This window comes from Anas platyrhynchos, chromosome 1 (genome assembly GCF_047663525.1).
Source record: "Anas platyrhynchos isolate ZD024472 breed Pekin duck chromosome 1, IASCAAS_PekinDuck_T2T, whole genome shotgun sequence".
NCBI lineage: Eukaryota > Metazoa > Chordata > Aves > Anseriformes > Anatidae > Anas > Anas platyrhynchos.
Window position 1 is genome coordinate 77,610,056 of NC_092587.1, and position 26,974 is coordinate 77,637,029.

At 40.9% G+C, this 26,974-nt stretch overlaps 3 protein-coding genes across 13 annotated transcripts in view; 1 reads left to right on the forward strand and 2 right to left on the reverse strand.

Annotated features, from left to right (window-relative positions):
• BCAT1 (branched chain amino acid transaminase 1) overlaps positions 1-2,065 on the reverse strand; it is a 66,713-nt gene extending 64,648 nt beyond the window's left edge. For both annotated transcript variants that reach the window (XM_027449955.3, XM_005023026.5), the window contains exon 1: positions 1,669-2,065. In XM_027449955.3, coding sequence (XP_027305756.1) covers positions 1,669-1,677 — 9 coding nt within the window. In that variant the 5' untranslated portion in view covers positions 1,678-2,065. The remainder of the gene's footprint in view (positions 1-1,668) is intronic.
• Positions 2,066-11,775: 9,710 nt separating this feature from the next.
• Positions 11,776-23,181, reverse strand: GOLT1B (golgi transport 1B). Of its 2 annotated transcripts, none has more exons than XM_027449951.3 (5): positions 23,048-23,181; positions 19,298-19,389; positions 17,364-17,542; positions 14,221-14,302; positions 11,776-12,834 (listed from the first exon to the last, which is right to left on the reverse strand). In XM_027449951.3, the coding sequence occupies exons 1-5, from the start codon at positions 23,070-23,072 to the stop codon at positions 12,796-12,798; spliced, it is 417 nt and encodes a 138-aa protein (XP_027305752.1). In that variant the 5' UTR covers positions 23,073-23,181; the 3' UTR covers positions 11,776-12,795. The 2 variants fall into 2 exon arrangements, with proteins under 2 accessions (XP_027305752.1, XP_038029673.1); XM_038173745.2 differs by lacking the exon at positions 11,776-12,834 and adding an exon at positions 13,204-13,227.
• RECQL (RecQ like helicase) overlaps positions 23,174-26,974 on the forward strand; it is a 31,139-nt gene continuing 27,338 nt past the window's right edge. For 6 of the 9 annotated variants that reach the window (XR_011811339.1, XR_011811340.1, XR_011811345.1 and 3 more), the window contains exons 1-2: positions 23,202-23,352; positions 25,154-25,223. Coding sequence is in view for 4 of the 9 variants with exons in the window: in XM_013102916.5 (XP_012958370.1) it covers positions 25,208-25,223 (16 nt within the window). In the remaining 5 variants the exon portion in view is untranslated. The other 3 variants (XM_021274822.4, XM_027449949.3, XM_021274821.4) reach the window with 3 other exon arrangements.

Below are 26,974 nucleotides of genomic sequence, written 5' to 3' on the forward strand. Positions count from 1 at the left end.
TGCAGGAGTATATTGGTAATTTTCTGCATCTTTGATACATGCACAAATACATAGTGACAGCCATAACCCTGAAGAGCTTACAGTCTGAATAGATGAGGCAAATAAAGGGTAAAGGGCTCAGACAGAACCGACTTGCCCAAGGCTACACCACATGAGGGTGACAAGAGTGCACAGATCTTCTACTGCTGCGACTGTTGCTTCACACTGTCTTTTCTACAGTTAAAATACAAAGTAAAGTCAGGTTTCGTGCAGTTGAGAAGAATCCACTGAGAAATCAGTGCTGCTTCGAACAAGCAAGCATGTCTATAGTTTGCCTTGCTACTTGTTTTCCACTGGGGCTTGCCATAGCATTACTGTCGGGTACTGGATAACACCTCGGGAGATCAAGCCCTTTTTCCTAGGCACACAACAGATTGAACAAAAGAAGCATGAAATGTGGGAGTCTGTATCACTCCTTGACACACTTGCATTCTGTCCCAAAGCACTCTCCCTGTGGGAAGCTGCGTGGTATTTTTCCCGAGCTGTTTCAGATCAGCTTTCTACTAGGATTGGTCTGCCGCTCTCCCCAGCTGCAGAAACTTCCAGTGGGACTCACCAGGGCCTCGTGAGGCCCCTCCAAAGCCCTTGCCTGTTCCAGACCCACCATCACCAGTAGCACTGCACCACTGGTGCCCACCCAGGAATGAGCAGTGGTGGCAAGACCGCAAGTGGGATGAGAGCAATACTTGCTATCAGCAGTGCAGAGAAGCTGAGGAGACACCTGCCAGGCACATACCTGTTGTGCCCCTATTCCATCTGTTACAGTTAACCAAGGACAGCAGATAACTCAGTCTTTTATTTCTCAGCTGTTAACTTCGGCATCAGGCTGCAGCTGTGAAGTTCACAGTCAGCCCTGCACTGACCTTCAAAACCCAAGTATGTTTCTGAGAGAAACTGTTCCGCAGGGTATAAAGTTGCTGTGATGTTCCCTCAATCTAATTGAAAAGCACCCCTGCTACCTCCATGCCCTTTGTCTTGACAAGCAAAGACTTCATTTTAATCCTCAGATCAGCCTCACTAAGCAGAACGTAAACATGACTTGTAAAAGGGTAGTTCCCACAGATGCTCGTCTCTCATGTTAGCGTTCACCACCAGCAACTCCTCTTTCACTACTTAAAGCTATTTCTGAAATTACTCAGAAACTCTAAACGTACATTACTGGGTTTTACCCAAAGTCTATTTTAAGTACAATGGCAGACCTAAGACCTATAACGAACTCACAGACATAAAAAGGCACGATGCCTACCAGCACACCATACCCTTGACAGTTTCTTTTCTTTTTAATCATTAAGTGTCCCATGTTACAAATAAACTGTAAGAAAAACCCCAGAGGAAATTATATGCCTTCCCTTCCCCCCTTCTCCCTCCCCGCTCATTATTTCTTTTCCACGTATGCTGACTGCAATGAAACAACATGGAAAGAGACAGAATCACACACATCCTGCTTCTCAAACAAGAAACCTCTCGGGGACGGAAAGCTCCTTCGCCAAGCCTAAATAACAAACCATAGCATCAAAATCCGTAAACACAAAGCGGCCGGCTACCGTTTTCCTTGTCTGCCAAGGCAAAGCCCCTCTGCTGCTCCGCATCCCCCGGAAGGATGGACGAGGGGATTTGGGCTCCGCTTACCTTGAGCATGCTGGCAGCCGGGGCGGGTGCTCCTGCTCCGCGGCGGTGCGGGCTGCCTGCCGCCTGTCCTGCGCTCCCTCGGCTGCTGCTGCGGGCTCAGGGCCGCCCGATCCTCCCGCGGGCACCTCCGGGGCTGCTGCTGCCGCCGCTTGCGGACTCCGATTGCATCAGCGGGCGAGGGCGGCGCGCACGCCGGCAGCCGCGGGGAAAAGGGGCGAGGGGCTGCGGCCGCCCCGCCTCGCCTCCCTCCTTCCCTCCTTCTCTCCTTCCCTCCCTCCTCCCGGCCGCACGTCCCCAAATCGCCGCGGCTGGAGGCTGGAGGCTGGGGCTGAGCAACGCGTCCTCCCCGGCGCGCCTTCCTCCTCCTCCTCCCTGCCCGCACGAACCCTCCGAAAGTCGCCGCTTGCAGCCTCTGAGTCATTTCCTCCTCCTCCTCCTCGCCTCCCAGCTGCCTGACACGGCAGCACCTCGCAGATCACCCCTCGGCAGTCAGCCAGCCCCCAGCTCCTCACAGGCTCACCCCCAAGCCCACCACCCCACCCACAACTTGCTGCGAGAAACCCAGGAGGGGCCCACACAGCCCCTTTGGTTTCGAGCCGGGTGGGCTTGCTGCTTGGTTCAGGATGGGGCCCTGGGTGCAATGCCATGAACTTCAGCATGGCCTGCACCTCCACTGCTCTTCCTCCCTGCAGCTGGGGGGTACCTGGTCTCCATCTCTGTGTGCAGGCACCTGGCAGGAAACCAGCAGTGCAGGCGAGAGCCAGGCTGCTGCCCTGCCGGCAACACTGTGCAGTCATAGTGGAAAACTGGGAACTCTTCTTAAGAGAAAACCCCAGTGTAATCAGAATGTAATGTTCACAAAGTGCTTACTTTCATCTTGACAAATTGCATAGTTAAGCCAGAGAGTCGTTTGGGTTGGAAAGAACCTCTAAGATCATCCACTCCAACCTTTAACCTAGTACTGACAAGTCCACCGCTAAACCACGTTACTAAGTTCTATGTCTACATGTTTCTTGAAGACCTCCAGGGATGGTGACTCAGCCACTTCCCTGGGCAGCCTGTACCAGTGCCACACAACCTTTTCAGTAAAGAAATATCTTCTAATATTCAACCTAAACCTCCCCTGGCACAACTGGAGACCATTTTCTCTTGTCTTATCACTTGGGAGAACAGCCCCATTCCCACCTTGCTACAACCTCCATTAAGGTAACTGTAAAGTACAATTAGGTCTACCCTGAACCTTCTTTTCTCCAAGCTAAACAATCCCAGCTGCCTCAGCTGCTTTTCTTCCTTTATTACTGTTTTCATGAATGTTTTCCCCTTCTCTGCTTAAGAGTAGTTGTTGAAAGCTGTTTCACTTCAACTCAACTTACAAAAGCATCAGGTTCTGCCTTGCATGGTCTACCTGAATTACTCTCACTTGCACAGTGCTGGAGATTAGTTATAAAAAACAAAGTAGGTCTCCATACCTGTCACTCTGGCCAGGCAAGAAAGTACTATTTAAGGGAGTTACAAAAATTTGGATTCCAAAGAAATACAGGTAAATGATGCTACCCAAAACGAAAGTTCATGGAAACAATGATGTTTTAGTGGCTATTTAGGAGAGAAGAAAGATGGATCAAAAAATGGAAGGCAGAAGGTAGCAGCAAAGAAGCATCAGACAGATGCAATTTATCATCAGTGAACTGCTGTTCAGTGCTCATGTAAGCAATTCAATCCATTCACGATAAATTGTCTTCACATTACAAACACAAAACAAGAACAACCATACTGTGGCAGGTCAAAGGCACATTTGATCCAATAACCTGTCTCTGACATTGTACATGTATAGTACCCATGCCTACAAAGGAGTACAAGAACAGAAAAAGCATGCAGAGGCATTTCCCTGACATGCTCTTGTAGCCTCAGGGAGTTTGTGCCACAGCAATTTCCTGAAGGATGGATTCTGCAGGCTTAACAGAAGTGCATGGATTTTTATCCTACTGATTTATCTAATTGTTATTTGAATCCATGTACATTTTGGCGTCTACAAGATCTCATGTTAACAGGTTCCACAATTCAGCTCTTTTTTTGTTTGTTTGTTTGTTTTTGTGGAAAAAATACCCCATTTTTTTTTGTTTTCAACTAGACACTTGAAAATTTCACATGATCCTCCCTTCTTCTGATATTGTGAGAAATACTGTAAACAGAAGTGAAGATGAAAATATTCATCTCCTTTATGTCATTTGTGATTTTATAGGCTACTCTTGAATCCAATGTCAGCCATGGCCTTTTCCAGATAAATTGTCCCAATCTTTTTAGTCTTAATACAAGAGCAGTTACATACCTTTGATCGCTCTTAAGATGGGCACATGAACTACAGAAAACACTCAAAATGCAGATAAACAGGTTTACTTCTCATTTTCTTTTTTTTCTCTGTTTCTTGTCATTATAATCCAGATGTTCTGTCTCCTGAAAGATAATGGGTCATTCACAACTATTCACAACTCACCAATGTTTCTTTTTTTTTTTTTTCCACTTGCATCCTTTTATACTTACCAACATTATTCTATGTCATTTTGACAACTCAGTTTCATAGCCCTTCTGCAACTCTTTGCAGATAGTTCTAGTTTTGTTGAATTATTTAACACCATACCCTGAAGGATTTAGTCTCATCAGCAAACCTTGTCTCTCTTCTATTTGCCTCCTTTTCCATATCATTTTCTCAGTTGCAGACTCTGTTTTGGTGGAGGAGGAGAGACTCCTGAAGGAGGAGGAGAAGTGGGCCTGTGTGAACATCATAAGGCTCAACAAGGCCAAGTGCAAGGTCCTGCGTCTGGGCTGGGGCAATCCTAAGCACAAATACATGCTGGGTGGAGAACGGATGGAGAACAGCTCTGAGGAGAAGGACCTGAGAGTGTTGGCTGATGAGAAGCTTGATGTGAGCTGGTAATGTGCGCTTGCAGACCAGAAAGTCAGCTGTATCCTGGGCTGCATCAAAGCAGGGCACAACAATCCCAAGAGCCTCAACAACCCCAAGCAGAGCTACAGGCTGGGAGATGAGTGGCTGGAAAGCTGTCTGGCAGAGAAGGACCTGGGAGTATTGGTTGACAGTCGGCTGAATATGAGCCAGCAGTGTGCTCAGGTGGCCAAGAAGGCCAACAGCGTCCTGGCTTGTATCAGAAACAGTGTGGCCAGCAGGTCTAGGGAAGTGATTGTCCCCCTATACTCGGCTCTGGTGAGGTCACACCTCGAGTACTGTGTTCAGTTTTGGGCCCCTCGCTACAAGAAGGACATGGAGGTGCTCGAGAGAGTCCAGAGAAGGGCAACAAAGCTGATGAGGGGTCTGGAGAACAAGTCTTATGAGGAGCAGCTGAGGGAGCTGGAGTTGTTCAGTCTGGAGGAGGCTTAGGGGCAACCTTATCGCTCTCTACATGTACCTTAAAGGAGGCTGTAGCGAGGTGGGCATTGGTCTATTCTCCCATGTGCCTGGTGATAGGACGAGGGGAAATGGGCTAAAGTTGCACCAGGGGAGGTTTAGGTTGGATATTAGAAAATCTTCTTTACTGAAAGAGTTGTTAGGCATTGGAATGGGCTGCCCAGGGAAGCGGTTGAGTCACCATCCCTGGAGGTCTTTAAAAGATGTTTAGGTGTAGAGCTTAGGGATATGTCTTAGTGGAGGACTCGTTAGTGTTAGGTCAGAGGTTGGACTACGTGATCTTGGAGGTCTCTTCCAACCTAGATGATTCTGTGATTCTGTGAAAGGCAGCATGGCCAGCAGGAAAAGGGAGGTGTCCCTGCCCATGGCAGGGGGATTGGAACTAGATGATCCTTAAGGGTCCCTTCCAACCCAAACCATTTTGTGATTCTATGATACAGACCTATTTTTGCAGTATTGTCATGTATTACCTCAATCTAATTACAGTTCCTTATGTAACACTCCAGAAGTTATAATGCAATGGATGCTCACAGCTTTATCTTTCTTTACCTGTACATATTTAGTTAACTGTATTGATCCATCAATAAGAACATAATTTTTCTGCTTTCTCAATATTTTATTTTCATAAAAGAGGACATTATTCATTTCTGTGATAGATTTTTCCTTAATACAAAGCATTCTGTGAACACATGACAGCACATGTCAACTTCTAAAGTTCTAATGAGTATGTTTTTAACAGCTATGAGAGAATTTGGTAATTTAAACACTTTGACTCCAAAGAGTTACCAGAAGTTCTAGAGATCCACAAGGCAAATATGAGCTGCAACACCTGGAGCCCTAGGGGCAGATTAGGTTTGTAGAACAGCCACAAATCTCTGCAATTAAGCATGTTCCATTCATTTTGTTGGTGTGCAGATGAACACAGCATTTGTTCTCTTTGCTGTGGGCTCATGAGCAGAATTTTTGCAGATGACTGAAGGGGTTTCACTCATGCAGAGTATTCAAGCCAGAACTGAATAAACTCTCATTTAAGCCACAGAAATATGAGGAACTAATGTCCAGGAAAAAAAAAAAAAAAAAAAAAAAAAAAAAAAAAAAAAGCTCTATAAAACCAAATGGTGAATTTTGAAAGAGGTACCTTGTATAATTGCATAATTCTATGAAGGATGAAGGGAAGAAAACCATAGTTTGACACACTCTCAAAGGTTTCATTTTGTAACACTGGTCTGCATAAAAAGGATAGGGTGAAGGTAGGTAGAAACCGGGTTTTCTATTTAACAGAAAACTGTGATCCTGAGAATTTTTTTCCTTCTGAACTGGAATGAGAACAAAAGACTTGAAAACTTTCTGTGGTAAAGCATGTGGAAAGCAATCCTTATCCAATAAAAAGGAGGTATAATTTTAACAAATCAGTGTTTCAATTTGATTTTGATCTTCTATGGTTTTTATTTATTTTTTTTTTTTTTTTTTTTTTGGGGGGGGGACAGGATGTAATATAAGAACTTCTAAAATATTTGTCAGGAAAATTATCTGTGACTGGTTTCAGTCACAAAACCAAATCTGCTCAAAAGTAAGAATGTAACTGTAGGAAAATATTTCAGTAAAGCTGCCTTGCAGGACTGGAAATACAGTTCTGGAAAGCTATCCAAATTCTGATGTAAGTGAAGGAGAAACCTCTGGATGAGAATAAGGTCAGTGTTGTAGAAGTTTCCTAATAGAAAACAACTGTCTATTACATAGATTTTGTGTGCACACACATGTAACGTGTGTGTTTATACACTCAAAATATTAGGGTAGGAATTTGTCATTTGTTAAAATATTTCAGAGAAGGACAGATTGTTTAGGACTTCATTATTTGGGACAACAACAAATTAATGGGAGAAGCCAAAATAATAAACCTTACACATAGAAACTCATGGCTGCAATGACTTGTATCCATTTTGTAAAAGGGGAAAAAACGGTTAAGATTTTTTATTTATTTTTATTTATTTATTTATTTATTGTAGAAATGGAAAGATGAAGGCACAGGAGGCTCTCTCAGTCATAAACTCATCTCACCTGTCAGAAGAGAGGCTTGACTTTAGTTGTCAGGTCTCAGTAGATATAATGTTCAGAGAACTAAGATCTTTCTGTAGTAGCACCTTTCCCTGCTGCTCATTTCCTCACATCTATCCCTGTGCCATTTTGCCACCTCCTCAGATGCACCAACTTAACTGTGTGTGGGCTGTGCTGTAAAGCTGACTGCTGGAATGAGCTGGGTTTAAAAATGCCCCCCCAAAAGCATGAGAGTAGGAAGTAATTGTTGTACACGCTAAGGGGTGGAAAGTGTTTTAACTGGCATCACCATAGAGGAGTACAGATCACATAATTACACTCTGAGAAAGAAACATTAAGGAAGTTATGAAAGAAGATGAAGGGAAACACAGCAACAGAACACCTGACAAGCACAAAAACACTTAGAAAAAGGCTGAAGGGGAAATGTGCATATATGCAAAGGTAATTGGAACTGGGAATGAACACATCTCCTGCTCTTTCATTTCCATCCATTCAGTGAAACTTTTACACTTTTTTTTTTTGCACAATAAGCACTTTGTGAACGTGTCATTTGTTTCTGTCCAAAGAGGCAAGAAAAACATTACAGCCTAGGAATTATTCAAGAACAGTTTGTTTCCAAAGTTTCTTCCAGCTAGTTCCCTAGCAGTTCACCTCTCGCCTCCTCACAGCCCCCTCACCAGCAGCCATGGTGGCAGCACAGGGCCCCTCTCTGTAAGCTGCTTCCAGAAGTTTCTGGAAGCTTCCAGCAGCCTGCCACACAGCACTGCTGATTAGGGCCAGCACCCTCCCTGCATCAGAAAACATCCACACAACTGCTGAACCAAAGCCTCCAAGGGACTTTTTAAATGAGGTTAGTTGCTACTGGAGGCAGCAGCTGTGGGTCATGCAGGTGATCAGAGCCCACCTCAGGTGACTCCACCTAGTGCTTCATCACCTGGGCCACGTGAATCCTGAGTTTCCATCAAAAGCAACCCACTCTTTGACCTTTTTAGGGAAGTGTTTTTGATTGACTAGTGAAAAGGAGACAGTGAGGCAACAACATTGTTGCAGGTGGAAAGGTGCCAATCCCCAAATTCCAACCTGACTACTTCAAGTACTGCCAGCTCTGATCCAGGCCAGCTCAAAGCATTTCAGAGCCAGCGGCTCTCTGCAAAAAGTTCAACACTCATTTGACAGTATAAAACCCCAACGCAGCTCCCCAGTCTAAATTTAGAATTTAAGATGATTCCACACAAGTGCGCAGCAAAGCAACTGAAAATTTTCAACACGTGGCTCCCCGGCTGTTCTCTTCCTCGTAGCACCCCCTGGTGGCCCTGCTACCTGCTGGTAGGTACACGGCCTTCAGTCAACAAACCTCCAGGCATGCAGGTAAATCACACGCTAAACGATCAGTGTAAACACACAAAGGGATTTGGGGGATATTTCTCAAGATCTTTTAACAAATACCTCCTTTGAGATCATGAATCGCACACCAAATTACTCCACATCAAGTCCTGTAATTTTTTCTGCAAATTGTCACATAGTTGAAGAGGACGCTTAAGCATATAAAAATGTGCTGAAATTGGCTTGGAAGAGGGATTACAGCAGCTGCAGAATCTCTTTGCTGGACTAAGCAAGTCTTCTAAAAGATGCTTTAATATACCAAGACCAATACTATAGGTGTAAAACTGAGAACAAATAGGGAACACAAAAGCCAAATTCTGATGGATTAGTCTTGAAAGGGCATGCTAGTGCTGTCAGAGCTGGTAAGAGCAACCTGAACTGTAGAAGTTAACAGCCAAAGGAAGCCAGGACACAGCAGCCAGAGAGATGGAGACAAAGGTTTGGTGATGTTATCCAAGAAAGATGGCAGGGGGACATACAGGATAGAGTCAGTTTAGGGAAGTAGACTCCACTTTCCAGCTTTGTAATCAAGCAAACCAGAGGGGCAGCAGCTAGAAGTCTGTACATTTAAACCTGGCAAGGAAACAGCAATTCAATAAAGCCTTGCCTGTAATGCCTACTGCAGAGGAGATGCTTTTTAAAATAACTTTTGTGACACTGGCTCTGAAAATAGTGGTACCATATTGTGAGCAATAAGAACGGCAAAGTATTCTTGGTTAATAAATGGCAACTGTTCCCTGAAAGTAACTAGCCATGAACTATACACAGATTAACATTATGTCTCTCACAGTTTAACAAATATAACTAGGCGTAGCTGTGATTTTTTTTTTTCCTCCTTTTAAATCAGAAGACATTAACTCTTTGGAATTCTTAGGATAGAAACAACTCTGGTAAAATTGGGAGGCTGGAACTTCAGTCAAAATAAGTTTTTAAGGCATGAACTAGCACACAGAACCAGCACACAGAACCAATGTAACACCTCAACGAATTAAAATGCCTCCTTTGGTGTTTTCCTACTCTCTCTGAAAATAAACAACAGCCCGCTGTAAGCTTGCACATTACCACAGAAGAGTGAGCCTCCTTATCAGGTCACTCTCTCCAGGATATAGCGAAGTAATGCTCATATCCATGACAAACTGAAAGCACAAGGACCAGGACCTGCTCTAAGTGCTAGACCGGTGCCTTTCTTCCTCCAAAACTATTTCTTCTCTTCCTATGTGAGCAGGGTAGGGTAGTTTAACATATAAAGCATTTCTCACCTAATTGTGATTTCCCTTTTGTTGTGATGTTTGAAAATAGAATGTCAACAACCAGCTGAGAACATGCCTCCAAGTTGTTGCTCCTGCCTGAATAAACAGATTCTGACTGCAGTACTGAAATTTAATGAGAAACAAAGCAGAAGAAAGGCTTTCATGGGTAATACTGCAGTTGAGAACATCCTATTTGTCAGGCATTTACATGTGGATTACCCCTTGATTTAAAAACAAGTAACATCTTATGTATAGGTAGATGCCTAAAGAAGAAAGAGGGGGATGCTTATGTAAGAGAAAATTTATTGTAAGAGGCAACCTTTCTATTTAAGATTAATCAGACTATTTACTATGCAAGTAACATCAGTGTAAGACAGCAAGGCAGTAACAAAGCATACTCATTAACCTTTGGAAAGGAAAAACTTGTCGAAACACCTAAAATTTGCATGTAAGGAAACACAAAGACATTATAGAAAAAGGTACCCATTTATTCAAGGTATGACAAGTATATTTACAATATTCATTTGCTCAGAATAAGATCCATCCTTAGATTTTTGAAGCAGCAGTTATAAATTACATTTAAAAGGGGAAAAGTTCTAAACATGTTTCTGTTAGAGATTTTTACAATGACAGAAACATTTAAGGCTAAGTAGTTTTGACTGTTGCTGCCACCCATATTTATCTTGACAAAACCGTCTGAAAGACAATGTTACCTTGAGGGACAGACAAGGCTAAATTCAACATACAATTTTGTTCCCTCAGATGCATATCACAGCGATTCACATCTGACAAAAACTGACTTTTTAAAAATAAATAATAAATTAAATAGAGGCAAGATGAGCTGCCTATGTATCAGTTTCAGAGGGCTAAAAGATCACACACAGCAGTGCCTTCATCACCTCTGAAAGATATGAGATTTCTTGGTGGTGAGTGTACTTCAGCTTACCAAGTGATTTGCTTTCAGTCAGAGTTCCAGAGTCATGTGGTACAATCCACCTCTCCCGTTAGATTATTTTTCAAAAGACAGGAAGAAAAATCTTCAGGTAGCTGACTTCTAACATAAATACTGCTTTAAACAGTACTTGATTCCCACAGTAAGGACCACTGCTCTACCAAAGCAGATACGATGAGTTTGCCGAACAGTTGTAGTATTATTTCTAGTCATTTAGCACTCAACAGATCTGCAGGAGCAGTTAAAATTGGTTCATCTCTGAGGTAGGAGCCACAAGTCATATTTACTCCTGTCCGTAAACTGTAACAGACAAATGCTATCAGGCAAGTATAGCCAACTTTTCATATAAACATTCATAAAAACACTTTTTTTCAGATGTTCTTCATTATAGATGTCATAGCATTTTTTTCCCACTGAATTATTTTGTGCCTGTTTGAGAAGAAAGCAAATTAAGTATGGAAGCTAGAAATAGTAGGCTGCAGGCATTAATGCATTTGTAGTGAAAAAAACTTATGCCTTATACAAATAAACTTTGGAGCAACTTCCAGAATGGTTAGTATGTAAGGATTCTTCTTACCAGTTGTTTTGAAAAAAATACCAATTTTAACTGCATAGTAAAAAAAAATGTCATTAGACCTTTAAGACTACATAGCTACTTGAAACACTACACCATTGCGTTTGATTAAATTTGTGGGATTACACAAAGAAAAAAAGTGAAAAACAACAGAAAACCACAGGACCTTCACAAATACAACTTTAAATTATTATTATTTTTTTTTTTAGGTGAGGACGCTATGAAACTAAATCTATTGGAAGTGCACAATGCTTAGCATTCCAGTAGAAGCAAAAGTTCGACCTTCGCATTATTAGGGGACATTTATTCCAGATTAGATAAGAATCTCTAACAGCTAAATTGTTGTTATAATTGAGAGAAGTTTTAAATTATTTGAAGATAACCCAAGTAACAATTTACGAAACATACTGAGATTGGCACTTGATCTTTAGTTGGCCTGTTAGCTCAGTTTACTCCCAATGGACTCACATACACAGAATTTTAAGTTTTCCTTTTATTACTGTAAAAAATAAAAGTCAATTTGTAGTTCCAAAATAAACAAAGAAACCTTAGCTTCAAACCATTTAAAAACAAATGTTCATATTTTGATAAGATACATTTCACAAAGTTCATGTCAGCACCTTAACCAAATGCATGTTTTGTGAACCAAACATATTCCAAAGTTTTTAAGTTAGTGAGAAGGGGCTACATTCTCACCCAGATGCAGACATCATATGAGGAGAACAAACTGGAAGGAGTGTAAGTCAATTTCCAGAGTTCCCTGTTGAACTCTGCACATTCAGAACCAACATTTAAGACTGAAGTTATTAAAGATTGACCTTTTGCATATTCCAAAAAGGAAGGCAAATACAATCAACTTACATTTGGCTTTGAAACATTAAGATAACAATGTTTTATTTCAGCCACATATTTACAAAAATGTTTACAACAGAACTGTGTAGGGTTTCCTTTTTTGTCACAATACACTTAAAGATGAATAGTCATCTTAACTTTCATGCAAAAGACGCATCTCTTGTTACACAAGAAGTTGTGTTGTGGTTTTGTGTTTTGTTTTTTTTTTTGCACACTCTGAGGGTAGCAAGCAGAGGGTTGGGTAAGTTGGGATCACCCTTAAAAATGGAGGCCTGTTTGCTCTACTGCACCTTGACAATAAGGAGGTAAAGTACAGGCACCTTTAAATCCAAAAGGGTTCATTGCCTCTAGCACGTTTTCCAAAATCAACAAAAATAGTCTTGAACAGTTGTAACATGTTATTCCATGACTTTCACCTCTTCAGTTTACTTCCTGAACTCTGGAGTTACTTTTCCTAGAAGCATACTTGCTGAGCTTCTTTTCTAATGTATATTGTTGACTACACATTTTAAATTAAACTGTTACATAAAGAATGTTACAAGCTTTTCCTTTGTACACAACTTACTCTTTGTGCTGAGTATTCTTCAAAAGGATTTTATAAATAATACAGTAAGTTTAGAATCAGTCTTCTGCTGCCTTGTCATTATACCATGTTGTTGCTTTCTCCAACTTTATCTACAAGCTGCGGAAAAGGAGAAAAGTAGAAAAGTTTTAGGCTGCATTATATTTATGTACATTGTAATTACTCTCAAATATAACTCGCTACTTGCACAGTTAATATGCGACTGAAAATGAGAGTCAAATAGTACTCACCAAGATCTCATGATTTAAGTTTGTGAAAATTAAAAGTCTTACATTGCAACTGTGTTTCTGCATGACATGTTTTCTCATATAGACATTAACAGTGCAACATGAAGATGCAACAGAATGAAAAAGGAAATATAAGAATGCAGATACCACTGCTAGCTTAATGATTAAAACAAAACAATACAGTATCAGCCACACATGCATTAGTAGACCAAGTAAGATATTTCAACTGACCATTACTGTGGATTCTCTTCTGAGCCTACGTAGGCTTTGAATAAAACATTAACAATTATCTTTTTTATAACAAGATTTAACCCCATTATGATCAAATTAAATGAGTAGACAAGATCAATTGACAAGTGAAGCATTCAATTGATCACAAATGAGCCAGAACTTGGCCTAAACTGTAGGATTGGAACAGATGATCTTAAACGCTAATTTTTTAAAAAACAGACTATATACATCTGAGTTATATCCCCTATTATTTTTTAAGTAGTAGCTATTAAAACTGTAGCTTTGAAAATCAGGGTTAAAAACATTTATGGCAAAATACATACAGAAATTAGCACAGTAAAAGTAGTTGACCAAAACACCCTACCTAGGTTATCATCTTTCTGGCACCTGTTAATTGTCTTCAAGCCATAACTACTTAAATCAAGAAAATGGAAAACTGCATGTGATTTGAAGAAGTTTAATAAATAGCAAGAATTAATCTGGTACAAGGGACCTGAATAAATATTGTACTTGATGAACGAGTATGGATCATAAGAGTTTCTGGATTCACCATATAAGGTACATATTAACAGTAAACAATCCTCTTTGCTTTCACAGGTCACTTTTCATAGATATATCCAAATACTACACAAAGGAGAACAGTGCCCTTCTCACTTGACAGACAGGAGATCAGGCACAGAACTGTTGGCCTGAGGTGACCACTTCTTTGTGGTCACCTCAAGCCAACAATGAGGCAGGAATCAGAGCCCTGGCATTTTGAGTCACAATTCAGTGCTCTTTCTACTTCACAATGCTTAAGCGGGGGCAACTTCCACAAAGATGTCTTTTTGTTCCTTTTACATTTAAAAACCTCTCACTGGGAATGAAGTTCATCTGTATGGTACCAGACCTATACAAGAACACAATTTCAGAGCAGTGAATTTGAGCGTATCTGCTTTAATTCCAATGCATTTCTACTATTGCAATAACAATAATTACAAAAAAACAGTAAAAGCCTCAAATTTTACATTGAGTACCGAATACTTACCGAGCTTATACCAGGTAAATTCAAGAGGGAACCAAGGACTGGAACTCTTCTAATAAAGCCAACCACCACAGGAAAGAACCCCCTTTGGGTAAAATATCAGAAGATTTTTATTAGTTTTTATAATTAAACTAGATTTTTATTATTTTTTATAATTAAACTGTTCCAACGTTGTTGTGAAATGAAGAAATAGAAGTTGACTCTAAAACCAAGACTAAAGTCCTGTAGCTTCTTCACTGAAAGTTATTTAACCAAATAAATGAACACATTCAGAAGAGAAAGGAAAACACACAAAAAGCTTTTTTAAATGGACAAACATTTTCTTCAGAACTCTGAGTCAGCTCTTCAAAAAAAGTAACTAAGTGAATATCCAACTTAATCAACAGAACTGATGCCCCCAACTAATAACACATTCTTACAATACCTAATGTAAAACACACTTCAAGTTAATTCCAAGTAATTCTCTTTGAAACTATATATAACAATCTTCATATTCACTGAAGAAAATTAAGCATGACACAGTTGAACATTCACTTCTTTGACAAGTTTACGTAAAATCAGAAATTTGAATAATGAGCCAGGGGTTGCTGCCTAGGATAGCTGCTATGGTCTAACGTCCCCTTTGTATCTGTAACAGTAAAAATAATTTCTATGGCAGTATCTCAGCTGTTTGCAGTCAACTGTTGCAATTCAGCTGCTGCTGACATTCTGAGTTGAGCTATACACTCCCTGCATAGAATAAGGATTAACACATAATGAAACCTCAGTCACATCAGAACAGCAAGATTTCACTATTCACCATCCTCTTACTGGTAGGAACTTTTTGCTGTGCATATCTTAAATACCAGCAACATGTCCGTATGATTTTCTTATTATTTATAAAAAAATAAAAACAAAAACAGATCATTTCACTGATCCAGTAAATCATGATATGCAGGGCACACAAACCACTTGTAAGACACTAAAAGAGTTGGTATAGCCAAGAATAAGAAATAGTCATTATGGGTAGGATAGTATTTTTAGCCATAACTTCGAATGTGTTTAATCTGAACAAGGCTCCAAAAGCAGTTTAGAGTATAACAAGAAACTGTACTGTAATAGCCTTCTCCAGTGAATGAAATTTAAGTGCATGAAGGTATGGCAAAGGACTAAATCTCTGATAGGAAACTTGTGGCAGTATCTTAAATAAAAAAGGGAAAGACATTCCAGATTTAAATCTGAGTAAGTGAGAAAGCCATGACTGCTCTTTTCAGTGAGATGATGCATGCTAAATAAATGAAATCATTGCAATCATGTCACCTTTTTCGTATTTTTGGTCACCAGTACCTAACCTTTGTTTTGTGCACAACAGGGGCTCTGCTATTACTTCTACAGGGTATGTGAAAGATGATTGTGTAAAAGTAGTCCAGCTACACAAGATGACAACCCACACGCAAAAATTCTTCAGCCACCAGAACACCTAGTGGAACTGTTTTTAAGAGGTCTACAAATCACAAGACTGAATGAAGGATAATACAGTACCACCCTAGCTGAATATAGTATCCTATAAATCACCCTAGTGATATAGTATCACCTTAGCTGAAGTAGTCAGTAGAACAGCTAAATTGCTCCTAATAAAATCTTTTCATATAAAAATCCTGGCAAGCCATGTAACTGAAGTCATTAGGACATGCAGAAATTCCCACCCTCACAACAGGCTGATCTAACAAATCCAAAACCGCATATGCTGATCTTGTATTCCTTGAGCCTAAGGGGATCATGTACTTCAGAGACCAGTGATAACCATGAAGATTTCCTGGTATGCAAACAAGCTGGGTGGTCCTGAGGAATTGTATGAAGTTGCGCATGAGGAAAGGAAACATTTTTTTCCTTTTTCAGAAAGGAAAAAGTTGCCAGAAAGGTGACTGTGGTTGAAATTAATGAGTCAAGCAAAACAAGCACCTTTGAAGTAGTAGCTAGCTACCACTGTAGCAAGAGATAAAGATTCTGACAACTATTAAGCACTAGAAAAGATTATCTAGATACATTTTAAGTTAAAACAGGTGAGCAGCATTCACTTGGAATTATTTATCCATTGTTGATACTATTCTGGGTAAGAGATAGTCCTACTGACCTAAGGAAAACTACTGACCTTCTTTAATCCTTTCAACGTTATTTTATCCCGATAGCCCCTAGCTAGCACAAACTGATAGTCCATGAATAATTATATTTGCTTAGACATAGCAATTTATAATTCTGTTTGGAAAGATACTCTACTCCATTTGGTACTGGCTGATTAAACCCAAGTGACATGTGCAATAAGTGACAACGTATTCAGTGAAATACTGATTTTGAAAACATTTTCAGTGATGTTGAGTTCAGAATACCACAATATAAAACAATAAGAAGCATATGTTAAAACTGCAAGACAAGTTTTCAGAAATCTGTATGTTCAACAGGAAACAAGGTAAATACTCTTGAGATATCCTATCTAAAGAGTTCAAATGTCAGATTAACATACCATTTTAGTAAGTGGAAGAAAAGAGTAGCAGGAAAGCAATGTTTTGACTGTATTATTTAGCCAGCAGCTGAACACTTTGAAAAAAATTTCAGACGGCCTTGTATTAGATTAATAAGTATTAACAGAACAGTCTTCTGAATGGAAGTCCTAGGGCACAAGTGTGATGAAACATTACAGACGCCATCTTTCCATGGGGCTACCACAGTAATTAAATAGTAAGGTTACAAAAACAGGTCATCTGTAACTAAGTATTTTGCCTGTAAGAAAAGAGCAAAATCTCCACAAAAAAAAAAAAAAAGGAAGACCCTAGGTATTTAAGTTGCCTATTAGAAGAAAATACTTAAACTTAGGACTGCTAACAATTTGGGCTCCCAAACATTTTGAAGCTGTGCAATTATTTGATTAGACATAAGCAACATTATCAAAGTCATTTTGGTATCTGCGTCAAACATTAATAGATTTGAGTCCTGAATAACACCAGCTTTTCACCTCTTGCAAATGTAAACCAACAACTTCATGAAAATCCTTCAAAAGTTAACATTCAAATAATGTTATTTTGCCAGTTGCAATACAGCACCACTAAACAAGTGCTTTTTTTTTTTTTCCCATGTACCAATACAGAAAGCAATTTGGAAAGAAGTCTTACCTGAATAATAGGAAGAACCCATAAATTTCAAGGATCATTCCTATCAAAGGCCAACCAATGAGAACTATGAGCACACCGCCCAGGAAAAAGCCCGTCGCTTTCATTTTGTGTTTTTGGAAGAAGAACCTAAATGTTCTTTCTAAACCAATAACAAAAGCCAAGCCAGCCACAAATAAAACCTAGAAGATAAAAAAAAAAACAAATAAAGAAAACAGCTAATTATATTCCTAAGTTTAGAATGCATATATGTTCTAAAACATGAGATTTGGTATTAAAGTAAGTTGTACAAAAAAGCAGACTGATCATGAGGGAGAATTGGGCAGTGTTTTCTTTTGTAAACTCCACCTTAAAGCGCTATACCTGGCATTCTAAATTTTTTTTAAGCAGATAGGTGAAAAATATTAGGAAGTGTACTGTTGTGGTTTCTAACAAACAGTCATGTCAGAAGACCTGGCTACAAAAATTGTCTTTCCTGTAATGTAAGTACCCTTGTTATCCACAATTGGTGCTGAAGCTTAGTTGTAAGAACCTTAGCTGTCAACAGTAGTGGGAACAGACATGCCGCAAAAGCACCTCTGTTCTGCAGCATGGCCATCTTCAAAAGCTCATGCTGCAGAAAGTCAATAATGGGAAAAAAACAAACAAACAAACAGGAAAGTCAAAACAGGAAAAAAAATGAAGGGCATTACCAATTACATTCTTTAGCTTTAACTGTGTAACTATTTACTAGATCCAATAGAGGCTGAACACTATCATGCTAGTCCAGACTATTTAAAGCCACTATGAGCGTCTTTCAGCAACAGAGAAGTTACTTCATCCTGTAAGCATACACCTGGCCAACATTTTTTGCTGAAAAGGGACAGTATCTCAGATTTTACTCAAGATTAACATAAACCTGAACTTCATCTATTAGTGTTATTTAATAAACTTTAACACTTTAAAAAAAAAAAAAAACAACTCTCTAAGGATACAGTACCTTTTCCTGCATTATCTTTGCCTACCATGGAGCCTTTCATTGTCTCTTCCTCCCTATTCATCACTTTCCCTAAACTGGATCTCTATTTCCACCTTCCATTAAGAAAAAAATATGCGTTATTTTATTTCTTACTCTTTTGCCATGCACCCTAATTCAAATGCATACTTTTGAATTTTTCTTTAGGAAATCTGAGTGTTTGATGCTGCTGCCACAGAAAGAAACTGATCAGTTTGGAGCACAGACTTTTAGGTATCACCAAAAGAGGATGCAAGTCTCTTTCAGGCTTTATGCTTTGACTGGCTGGCAAAGCTAGGAACAGCAGAGGCACAGCGATATCTGGTTTAAGGGAACACCACATTATTTTTCATTTGTTTGGCATTGGGAATTTTATGCATCGGCACTAGGATTTTTTTTAATCCTGCTTAAGCAGAAACTTCAATTTGGTAAAGACTGACAATATTACAGCTCACTACTATGAAAGGCAATTGGCTCTTCTAAGCCCAGATCAAGAATTCATGCTTCTCTCTTCCCTGATAAAGCACATCAAAACAGCATTTAACAGAACACACAGAACACGTTAGCATTGTTATCCAAATAGATACTTAGCTTTGACAGTTACAAGATCACAAAAAAGAAACATGTTAATAATAACAGCCAACCTAAAAATCTTATTTGCATCAGCATAACAACTGTAAAACAAGTTGCTGCTTGTCTGAACAACATACCAAAGGCCTGACCTGAAGGAATGATGTTTAGATTGATAAGAGCTGCTCTAACTTTAATCAGGAAAAAGTGATTCACTCAAATCACGAGCATAACTCCTCCTTTACACCAAATTATCACAGTATTTTTGTGTCCCAGTTTCAATGTGATAATATATTAAACTAAAAAGAGAACAATATATCATATACTTAATTCTGAGCAGTGCAGAATCTAAGACTGAAGAGTACACACTTACATTTCCAATAGCCAGAAGGGCTTTGTCAAAGAAGAGTATCATTCCAAAGAAAAGGAAAAACACTCCAAAGCCTGTTAAACCCATTCCAATCTCTGCAAAAAGAAACAAAAAATCAAGTATGTAACAAAACATGGCACCAGAAGAACTCATGCATAAAAATTGTGAGAAACCTGCAACATTTAATAAAGACATTTTAAATTCACAGACAAGCTCCCAGTCTATTTCATGACTACTTAAAAAACTTTCCTGAGCATACAAAGTCTTGTAGATACGTTATTTCAATACCAGCTAGAGAAAGACTAACTGGTGGAAGCTGCTTATCATAAAAAGGATATATTTGAAACTATATACTGAAACAGAGTGCAACAAAAGCATGTATGCATATACACATAGGGCAAAGATCCCTTTTGATATACTGCTAGCATGGAGAAAAGGATTTTGTGAACAAATGAAACCTTGTTTTCCATTTTCAACTCTTATCCCATTTTGTCTGTTGCAGTAACACAAGTAACCTGTCCTTCCTATCCTCCTGAGGCCTCACATCCCACCTCACATGGCACTACCACCCAACTTCTGGATTAAACACCATTCCAGACAAATGCTGTAGGCTCCTTCCAAATTACATGTGCTGACTGCTGTTGAATATTAGCTTGGGTTCCCTGCCAGTTGTCACAGAACTTGCAGATACTCTGAGTTCTGCCTGTCTGAAAAGGTTGGACAAGAAACACTGGGTAGGCAAGAGCAGGACAGAAACTTTGCTTCTCTGGGAAACCAGGTTCGAAGTGTCAATGCTATGATTAAAAGATACCATTTGGCAATAGCCTCCAAGGCATTTTGAAGAAAGTACATACAAATACAAAACTTGTATTAAAATTAAAACTTGTAAGGCCTTCCTCTGACTCTCTCACAGACTGAATGAAGAGGAACAGCAGCAACCTGGCTGCAAAAGCCTTTGCAGTTATCCATGCGCTCACCATTATATTACCACTGTCCTTATGACTAGAGAAATTAGAAACCCACAGGATACATAAACATAGCTTAGCAAGAACAGCATTATTATAGATAGGCCAGTAATCCAGCATATATTGGGGACCCCAGTACTTTTGTATGGTCTAGCCTGAAAAACAAACAACCCAAAACCTTCACCACTACCATTAGCCAAATTAAAGCCAGAACAGTTATCTGTAGGTATTTTCTTTGCCCCTTTTGACTGCAATGTTGAGTTACTTGATTATTTATTGTTGCTTGAAGGGTTTAGCAGAAAAGTAGTATCATAGTGCCTATTTCAGACTTGTATATAACAACAAAAAAAAAAACTTTATTTGTAGCAAATGAATTCAGAACAGCTCAGAGTAAAGAAACATTCAAATTCCTCAACTTCCTTAAGGGCTGCTCTTTCAGCAAGGCTGCAAACCACACAGTGTTAAATCTGTAATTGTACAATACTGTCCACCACACTAAACCTATGCTATGAACATTTTAACCACTTAGGATTAAAACTACTACATAAGCAGACATTTACAGTATTTATGATGAAACAGACGAATTGCAAGTTGTATTTTCAATGAAACTGCTGACTGAAACTAATACAACAATTGCAGCCTGCCCTTTTCTCTAGTGCTCTTTACTTTAGAAGCAGCAGAAACAATCTGGGAGGAAAACAGTTGAAGGCAGTGCTCCAAAAGAGTTACCAGCTGCCAGTAAGACAGAGTTGCAGCCATTGGAAGTGAGTATTCATTCCTCCTTCAGAAACACCACAAAGTAGGGATCTAACAAGAAGCAGAGGCTGACTCCCAACAGCTGCTGCACTTACTACTCTACACACTCCTGTATTCACCTAAAACACATTTGTAATCACTGCTATGACAAATTCAGATTCTCTTTAGAAGCCAACCATGTTCTCTGGTTAGCAGAGGAAAAAAAAAAAAAAAAAGAAAGGAAAAGAGCCCACCATTATCATATCAAAGATTCCTGCTGAAAGCTGATGCGATATTGGCAGAAGGAAGTGGGAAGTACTTCTAGACTCATCTCAAATAGATGTTACTGATCAGATTCATATTAGAACTCAGATCCCCCCCCCTCCCCCCAAGAATATCAAGTTCAGTATAACTAGCATTGCCATTGTGTACATCATCTTTGCAAACAATAAAGAAGGAAGTTTTATAGAGGGTGTGAGCTGGTTTTGAATGCCTTCTCCCTCCCACACCAGAATATTACTATATTGCTCAAATACAACCTCAGTGTCTAGAATGCAGAAACACACACTAACCACATGATGTTCTGATTTTTATTTTTTTAAACAACTGCTTTCCCGAGAGCTGGGAGCAATGCTTTCTCAATGTTTCTGTGAAAATCCCATGAGCTGTGAGAGAGTATTGCAGCACTACATCAAAATCACTTTGCAAATACTAAAACTTAAGATACACTGGTTGTGATAGTTCAGGGAAGACAACAGCATGTCCTCTATCTTTGATATGAAAACAAGAATGGAGACATGCACTATAGTCCTTCAGAAGCTTTAGAGTTGAGTTTTCAAATGTCAACTAATGCAGTGCCCCTCTCCAGGTACTTATCACACTACTCCACTAGTGACTCTACAGCTAACTATACTTTTTCCAAGCAGGAGTGAGTTTCAAAATAACTGAAGATATCTCTAGAATTTCAGAGAAATAATTAAATTAAAAACCCCCAAACTATACAGTATTTTACCTACTACTCTTGGATCTGAAAGTTAAAGGCAATAGAGTCAGCACAAGGAGTCAGGTGAAGGCCCCAAACAAGAAGCTAAGAAAAGTAAAACCGGAGAATAGATTTCTTCATCCTGAAGAGATATTTTGTTTCCTCTAATGAACAGTCTGGACCTGATGATAGGTGAATACACAAAAGCAAAGCCCGCAATGATTTAATGGGTCATAAAACTGAAATTAACACCAAAAAGCTACTACCTATTCAGTAACAAACCATAAAATCACACTGAAATCATCTCGAGAAATCCTTCACCTGGAATCTTGCTAGCCTGCTTTGCTGCCTGCCTTCATCCTTGGCCTTAGCTGGCTTTCCAGTACCCAGCTATCAAGATAAACTCAGATATAAACTTTATTATATATATATATATATTTTTTTTTTTTACAGCTTTTACACACCCTCCTTCAAGTAACCCTACAGTGGTTATTGCACAGCCTTATTTCCTTTCACAGCAGCCACGCTAATAAAGGACCACGTGTGTGACATTAGCATAAATAAGAGGCCTATCATTCTGCCTTACCTGGCAGTTTATGTGTCTGTGGACCCTCTCTGTGTTTTTGCTTTCAGCATCTCTATCCCCCAGTGACGACAAGACCACGCTCCCATACAAGTTTTCCTTTATTGACTTTAGATTACGGGGCTGGCCCTCTCCTTACAACCCCTCCAAGACCACCTGAGAACTTCTACATCAGCAGGACCAAGCTGCAAGTGGCACCGTGCAGCCCCCGAGGGGGACCCGCAGAGCACCTCTGCCACCCACACGAGGGGGGCACGAGAATGGGGGCGCCCTGCCAGCTGCTGCTCGCTCAGCACCCAGCTCCCATTCATTCAGCTCCATCCCACCCGCCCCCAGAGCCCCACACCAGGAGGCTCCCGGAGCCCAGCCCAGCCCCACAAAGCGGGGGGCACCAGCCCCGGGCAAGCAGCCCCGCTCCCCCTGCCCGGCCCGCCCAGCCCCTCCTGCGGGCTCCCCTCAGCGCCCCCCGGGCGGTGCGCGGCGCTCACTCTGCGTGTCCGACAGCGAGATCATGGCGGCGGCGGCAGCAGCAGCGGGAGCAAGAAGCAAACGGGAGCGGAGCGGAGCGGCGGCAGCAGCCACGTCCTCCGGAAACACGCAGCCCCTGCGCCTCGCCACCGGCTGGAAGGAGGCCGGCAGCGGAAGAGGCGGAGCCCGGCAGCCGTCGGGGCCGTTTTGGGGCCGTTTCGGGCTGTTTTGGGCCCGCGGCTGTAAGCGCCGAGGTGGCTCCAGCGGGGGCGGCTGGAGGTGCGGGTGGGCCTGGGAACGGCCGGGCTGAGTGCTGGTCTGCGACGTGAGTTCGGCTTTAAGAAGAAATAAATTCCGTTCTTTAGTCGGGGGCTTATGGGGTGCTCGCCGGGGTGTGAGGGCTGCCCGCAGGTTGTGCCCTGCTGCTGCGTCGCGTGAGAGGCGCTTCCTCGGCTGTGAAGGCGATGGAGTGCGTGGAATGGCCTCAGGCTGCGCCAGGGGAGGTTCAGGTTGGAAATGAGGAGACATTTCTGCTCATAAAGAGCAGTCAGGCATGGGGATGGGTTGCCCAGGGAGGTGGTGGAGTCACTGTCCCTGGGGGTATGCAAGGAGAGGCTGGACGTGGTGCTGTGGGGCATGGTTTAGTGGGTGACACCGGGCGATAGTTTGAGCAGATGATCTTGGAGGGCTTTCCCATCCTGAATGGTTCCGTGATGGGCTGGGCTCCGTGCACACCGTGCCCCTTGCACAGGGGTACCCCAGAGTTGGGGGCTGAGGGAGCTTCCAGCGCCAGGACGCTGAGCCGCAGGGTGACAAGTGACGCTGGTTCCCAACTTGTCATAGCTGTGGCCACTGCCTGTTTGCATAGCGGCCTTCTGCCTCCCCAGCAGGCTGCTTACAAAAAGCTCTAACGGGATGATGTGGTAGTAACCAGCTGTTCGTACAGTGGGGTGAAGCTCCCTAAGGGGCACAATGCTTTCGCTTGCCTTTTGTCCAAAAAAGCTCTTAAGGTATGAGTTCATCTTTATTCAGCTCCTTAGGAGCTGCATTTTTGAGGAGTCAAAGGGCAGGTGGGGACTTTGCTGGCAGTGCTGTTATAGAATCAGCTGGAAGGTATGCTGAGCTATGTCTTTTAGAGGCAGAATCTAAACTAACAGCTTACAGAGCCTCAGCACCATAGAGGAGAACTATAGGTAACTTTGATTTGCTTCCCACACTTTGGATAAGAAAATGGCTTATGAGCTATCAGTCTGGTGATATTTGTGACTATTGCATTTATCTGGGGGGAACAGAAGTAGTGTATTGCATTTGCGGTTTGTCAGTTCTGTAGCTACTGATTTCTTTGTGTGTCCCTACCTGCTCTGTATTTTGGAGAAGCAAACATTTCCAGATACTTTTGTGCAAGTGACAGGTGGTGGAAAGACAGGACTGGAACTCTGATTTTGTGGGTGATGTGGAAACTGCTGAATTATCCTATCAACTTCTGTCTGAAGTGTGGGACTTTGTGTTGTATACAGATTCTTCTGACAAATTCGGTCCTTTATTTGCATGTTCTTTGTTTATGTATGTATTTTTCCACCATTTGTAGGAACACAGTAAAATAGGTAGGATACAGATCAGCTTCTAGTGCTGGTCCACTGAATTTGCTCCCTTTCACCTTCTCTGGGTGAGTATCCTCTAGGTATTATGGTGGATACTTTTCTAATGGACAGAATGTAATCGTTCTGATTTTTGTGTGAAGTAGTTGTTGAAGAGAACCAAAAAAGGTAGGCGTAGGGGAGGTCAACGACTGGTCTATATTACACCATTCATCTATTAAGAAGGAAGAGAGAGTGTTTTGTAAAATTTAAGTTTTGGTCAAAATTCACGTGGTTTCACTGGAAGACTGGTAAGCTCTGTGTAGCCTTAGGATCTGTTTATGACTTCTTATCTGTCCTTTTTGCAGAAGGGAAAAAAGCGTGTTGTCATGTGGTTGGGTATTTTTATTATGGACAGATTAAATGAACCTATACTTAACCTGTTATACTAACACCTTATATATTAATGAAAAATTTCTTGCAGTAGATTTGTTCTAAATGTAGAAGGATTAGTAATGCTGTGTGTGTTTTTTTTTTCATTATTATTAGTGACAGTTTGGTTAAGCAAATTCTCCTGAGGATAGCCTTCTGTAATCTCCAGAGATGGCAGCTGTTGCAGGTAATCCAAAATTAGTATTCAGTATGTTCATTTTACTGCCTTTTGTCTAACAGACTAGATCACATGATGTTATTTGTTGTTCTTTATATGAATTTAACGTATGCAGAAAGGAGTGTGTCAGCTCTGTGTTGTTACACATTGCCCAGAAGGCCAACTGCATTCTGGGCTGCATCAAAAGAGGAGTGGCCAGCAGGTCAAGGGAGGTGATTGTCCCCCTCTGCTCTGCCCTTGTGAGGCCCCACCTGGAGTGCTGCGTCCAGGTCTGGAGCCCCCAGCACAAGAAGGATGTGAAGCTTTTAGATTGGGTCCAGAGGAGGGACACAAAGATGATCAAGGGGCTGGAGCACCTCTCCTACAAAGATAGGCTGGGAGAGCTGGGGATGTTCAGCCTACAGAAGAGAAGGCTGACCTCATCGCAGCCTTTCAGTACTTAAAGGGGTCTTATAAAAAGGATGGATAGGGACTCTTGGGTAGATAATGATAGGACAAGGGGGAATGGTTTTAAACTGAAAGAGGGGAGATTTAGATTAGAGGTCAGAAGGAAATTCTTCTCTCAGAGGGTCGTGAGGCACTGGCACAGGCTGCCCAGAGAGGTTGTGGATGTCCCATCCCTGGAGGTGTTCAAGGCCAGGCTGGATGAGGCCCTGGGCAACCTGATTACTGGGTGGCATCCCTGCCCATGGCAGGGGGGTTGCAAGTGGGTGGTCTTTAAGATCCATTCCAGCCTGAGCCATTCTGTGATTCTATACTTCAGATGTGAAGAAAAAGGTTTTTTCATAGGATGGTAGAATGGTTTGGGTTGGAAGGGACCTTTTAAGATCACCTGGTCCAGGCCTCCTGTTTTTTTTTTTGTTTTTTTTTTTTTTTTGAACTGAATAACTTTTTGTTTCTTAGATTAAAAACTAAAATTTAAGTAGGTGTATCTGGCCAAATGACTTGACTTTCAGTGCTTTGACAGTATGCTTCATATTTTAAGACACTTTCAACTCATTCCTGCTGAATGAAAGTAGGCATTTTGGAAGACAAGTATCTCCGTTTTGTGCCATTTATAATGAGAATATCTTTTTCCATATGAATGATTTTTACTCCCATAAGCAAATTATCATATCTGCTATGTTTAGACCAAAACCAGTTATTTTGGAGGAAAAAAAAAAAAAAAAAAAGAAAAGACATTTCTTACGCTTTTCTAACCTGTCTCAGAAGTGGTGGTATGCGTTAAATGTTAATAACGTTTAACCTGGGGGCTTGAGTTCTAGAACACAATCCATAATTCAAACAGATGCACATAGGGATGTAAAAAGGCAAATCTCTGCCAAGTATTCACTTATATAAGTCAGCCTTTTGGGGAGTGTTTGCTTCAGCTTTTTCAGATGTGAACAGTGTGTGTAAAAGCTTTTGACCTCCATGTTCAAACCTTGACATTTAGCAAACACTCTGGTTCTGCATAAAAAGGGAGATCTGAGTGCAAGAAATAAAGCTTTCTGCTATTACCCCCATTTCCATCTTCAGAAGACCTTTGCTTGCTGAGTTTAATGTTGATTCTTACATGTAAATGATTTCTGCTAAAAATGTGCTAACATCGTGCTCACATTGCGAATGGCTGGACGGCTGGACTACTGCTTTTGTGCTCATTGAAGCTCTTTCAGCTTTAATATCAGGCAAATGCAATTTGCTTTTCATTGCTCAACATACATCTGGAGAAAATAAGATAATGGCAAGCGTTTCTCTGGTGAGACACCACTTCTGAGAAA

What these genes read in the sequence shown, in the direction of transcription:
- GOLT1B (XM_027449951.3), bottom strand. Translation starts at nt 23,072, where the DNA reads ATGATCTCGCTGTCGGACACGCAGA. An exon ending in CTCGCTGTCGGACACGCAGA is followed by an intron (nt 19,390 to 23,047) that starts GTGAGCGCCGCG and finishes TTCTTTTTGCAG; the next exon opens with AGATTGGAATGGGTTTAACA. An exon ending in CCCTTCTGGCTATTGGAAAT is followed by an intron (nt 17,543 to 19,297) that starts GTAAGTGTGTAC and finishes TTTATCTTCTAG; the next exon opens with GTTTTATTTGTGGCTGGCTT.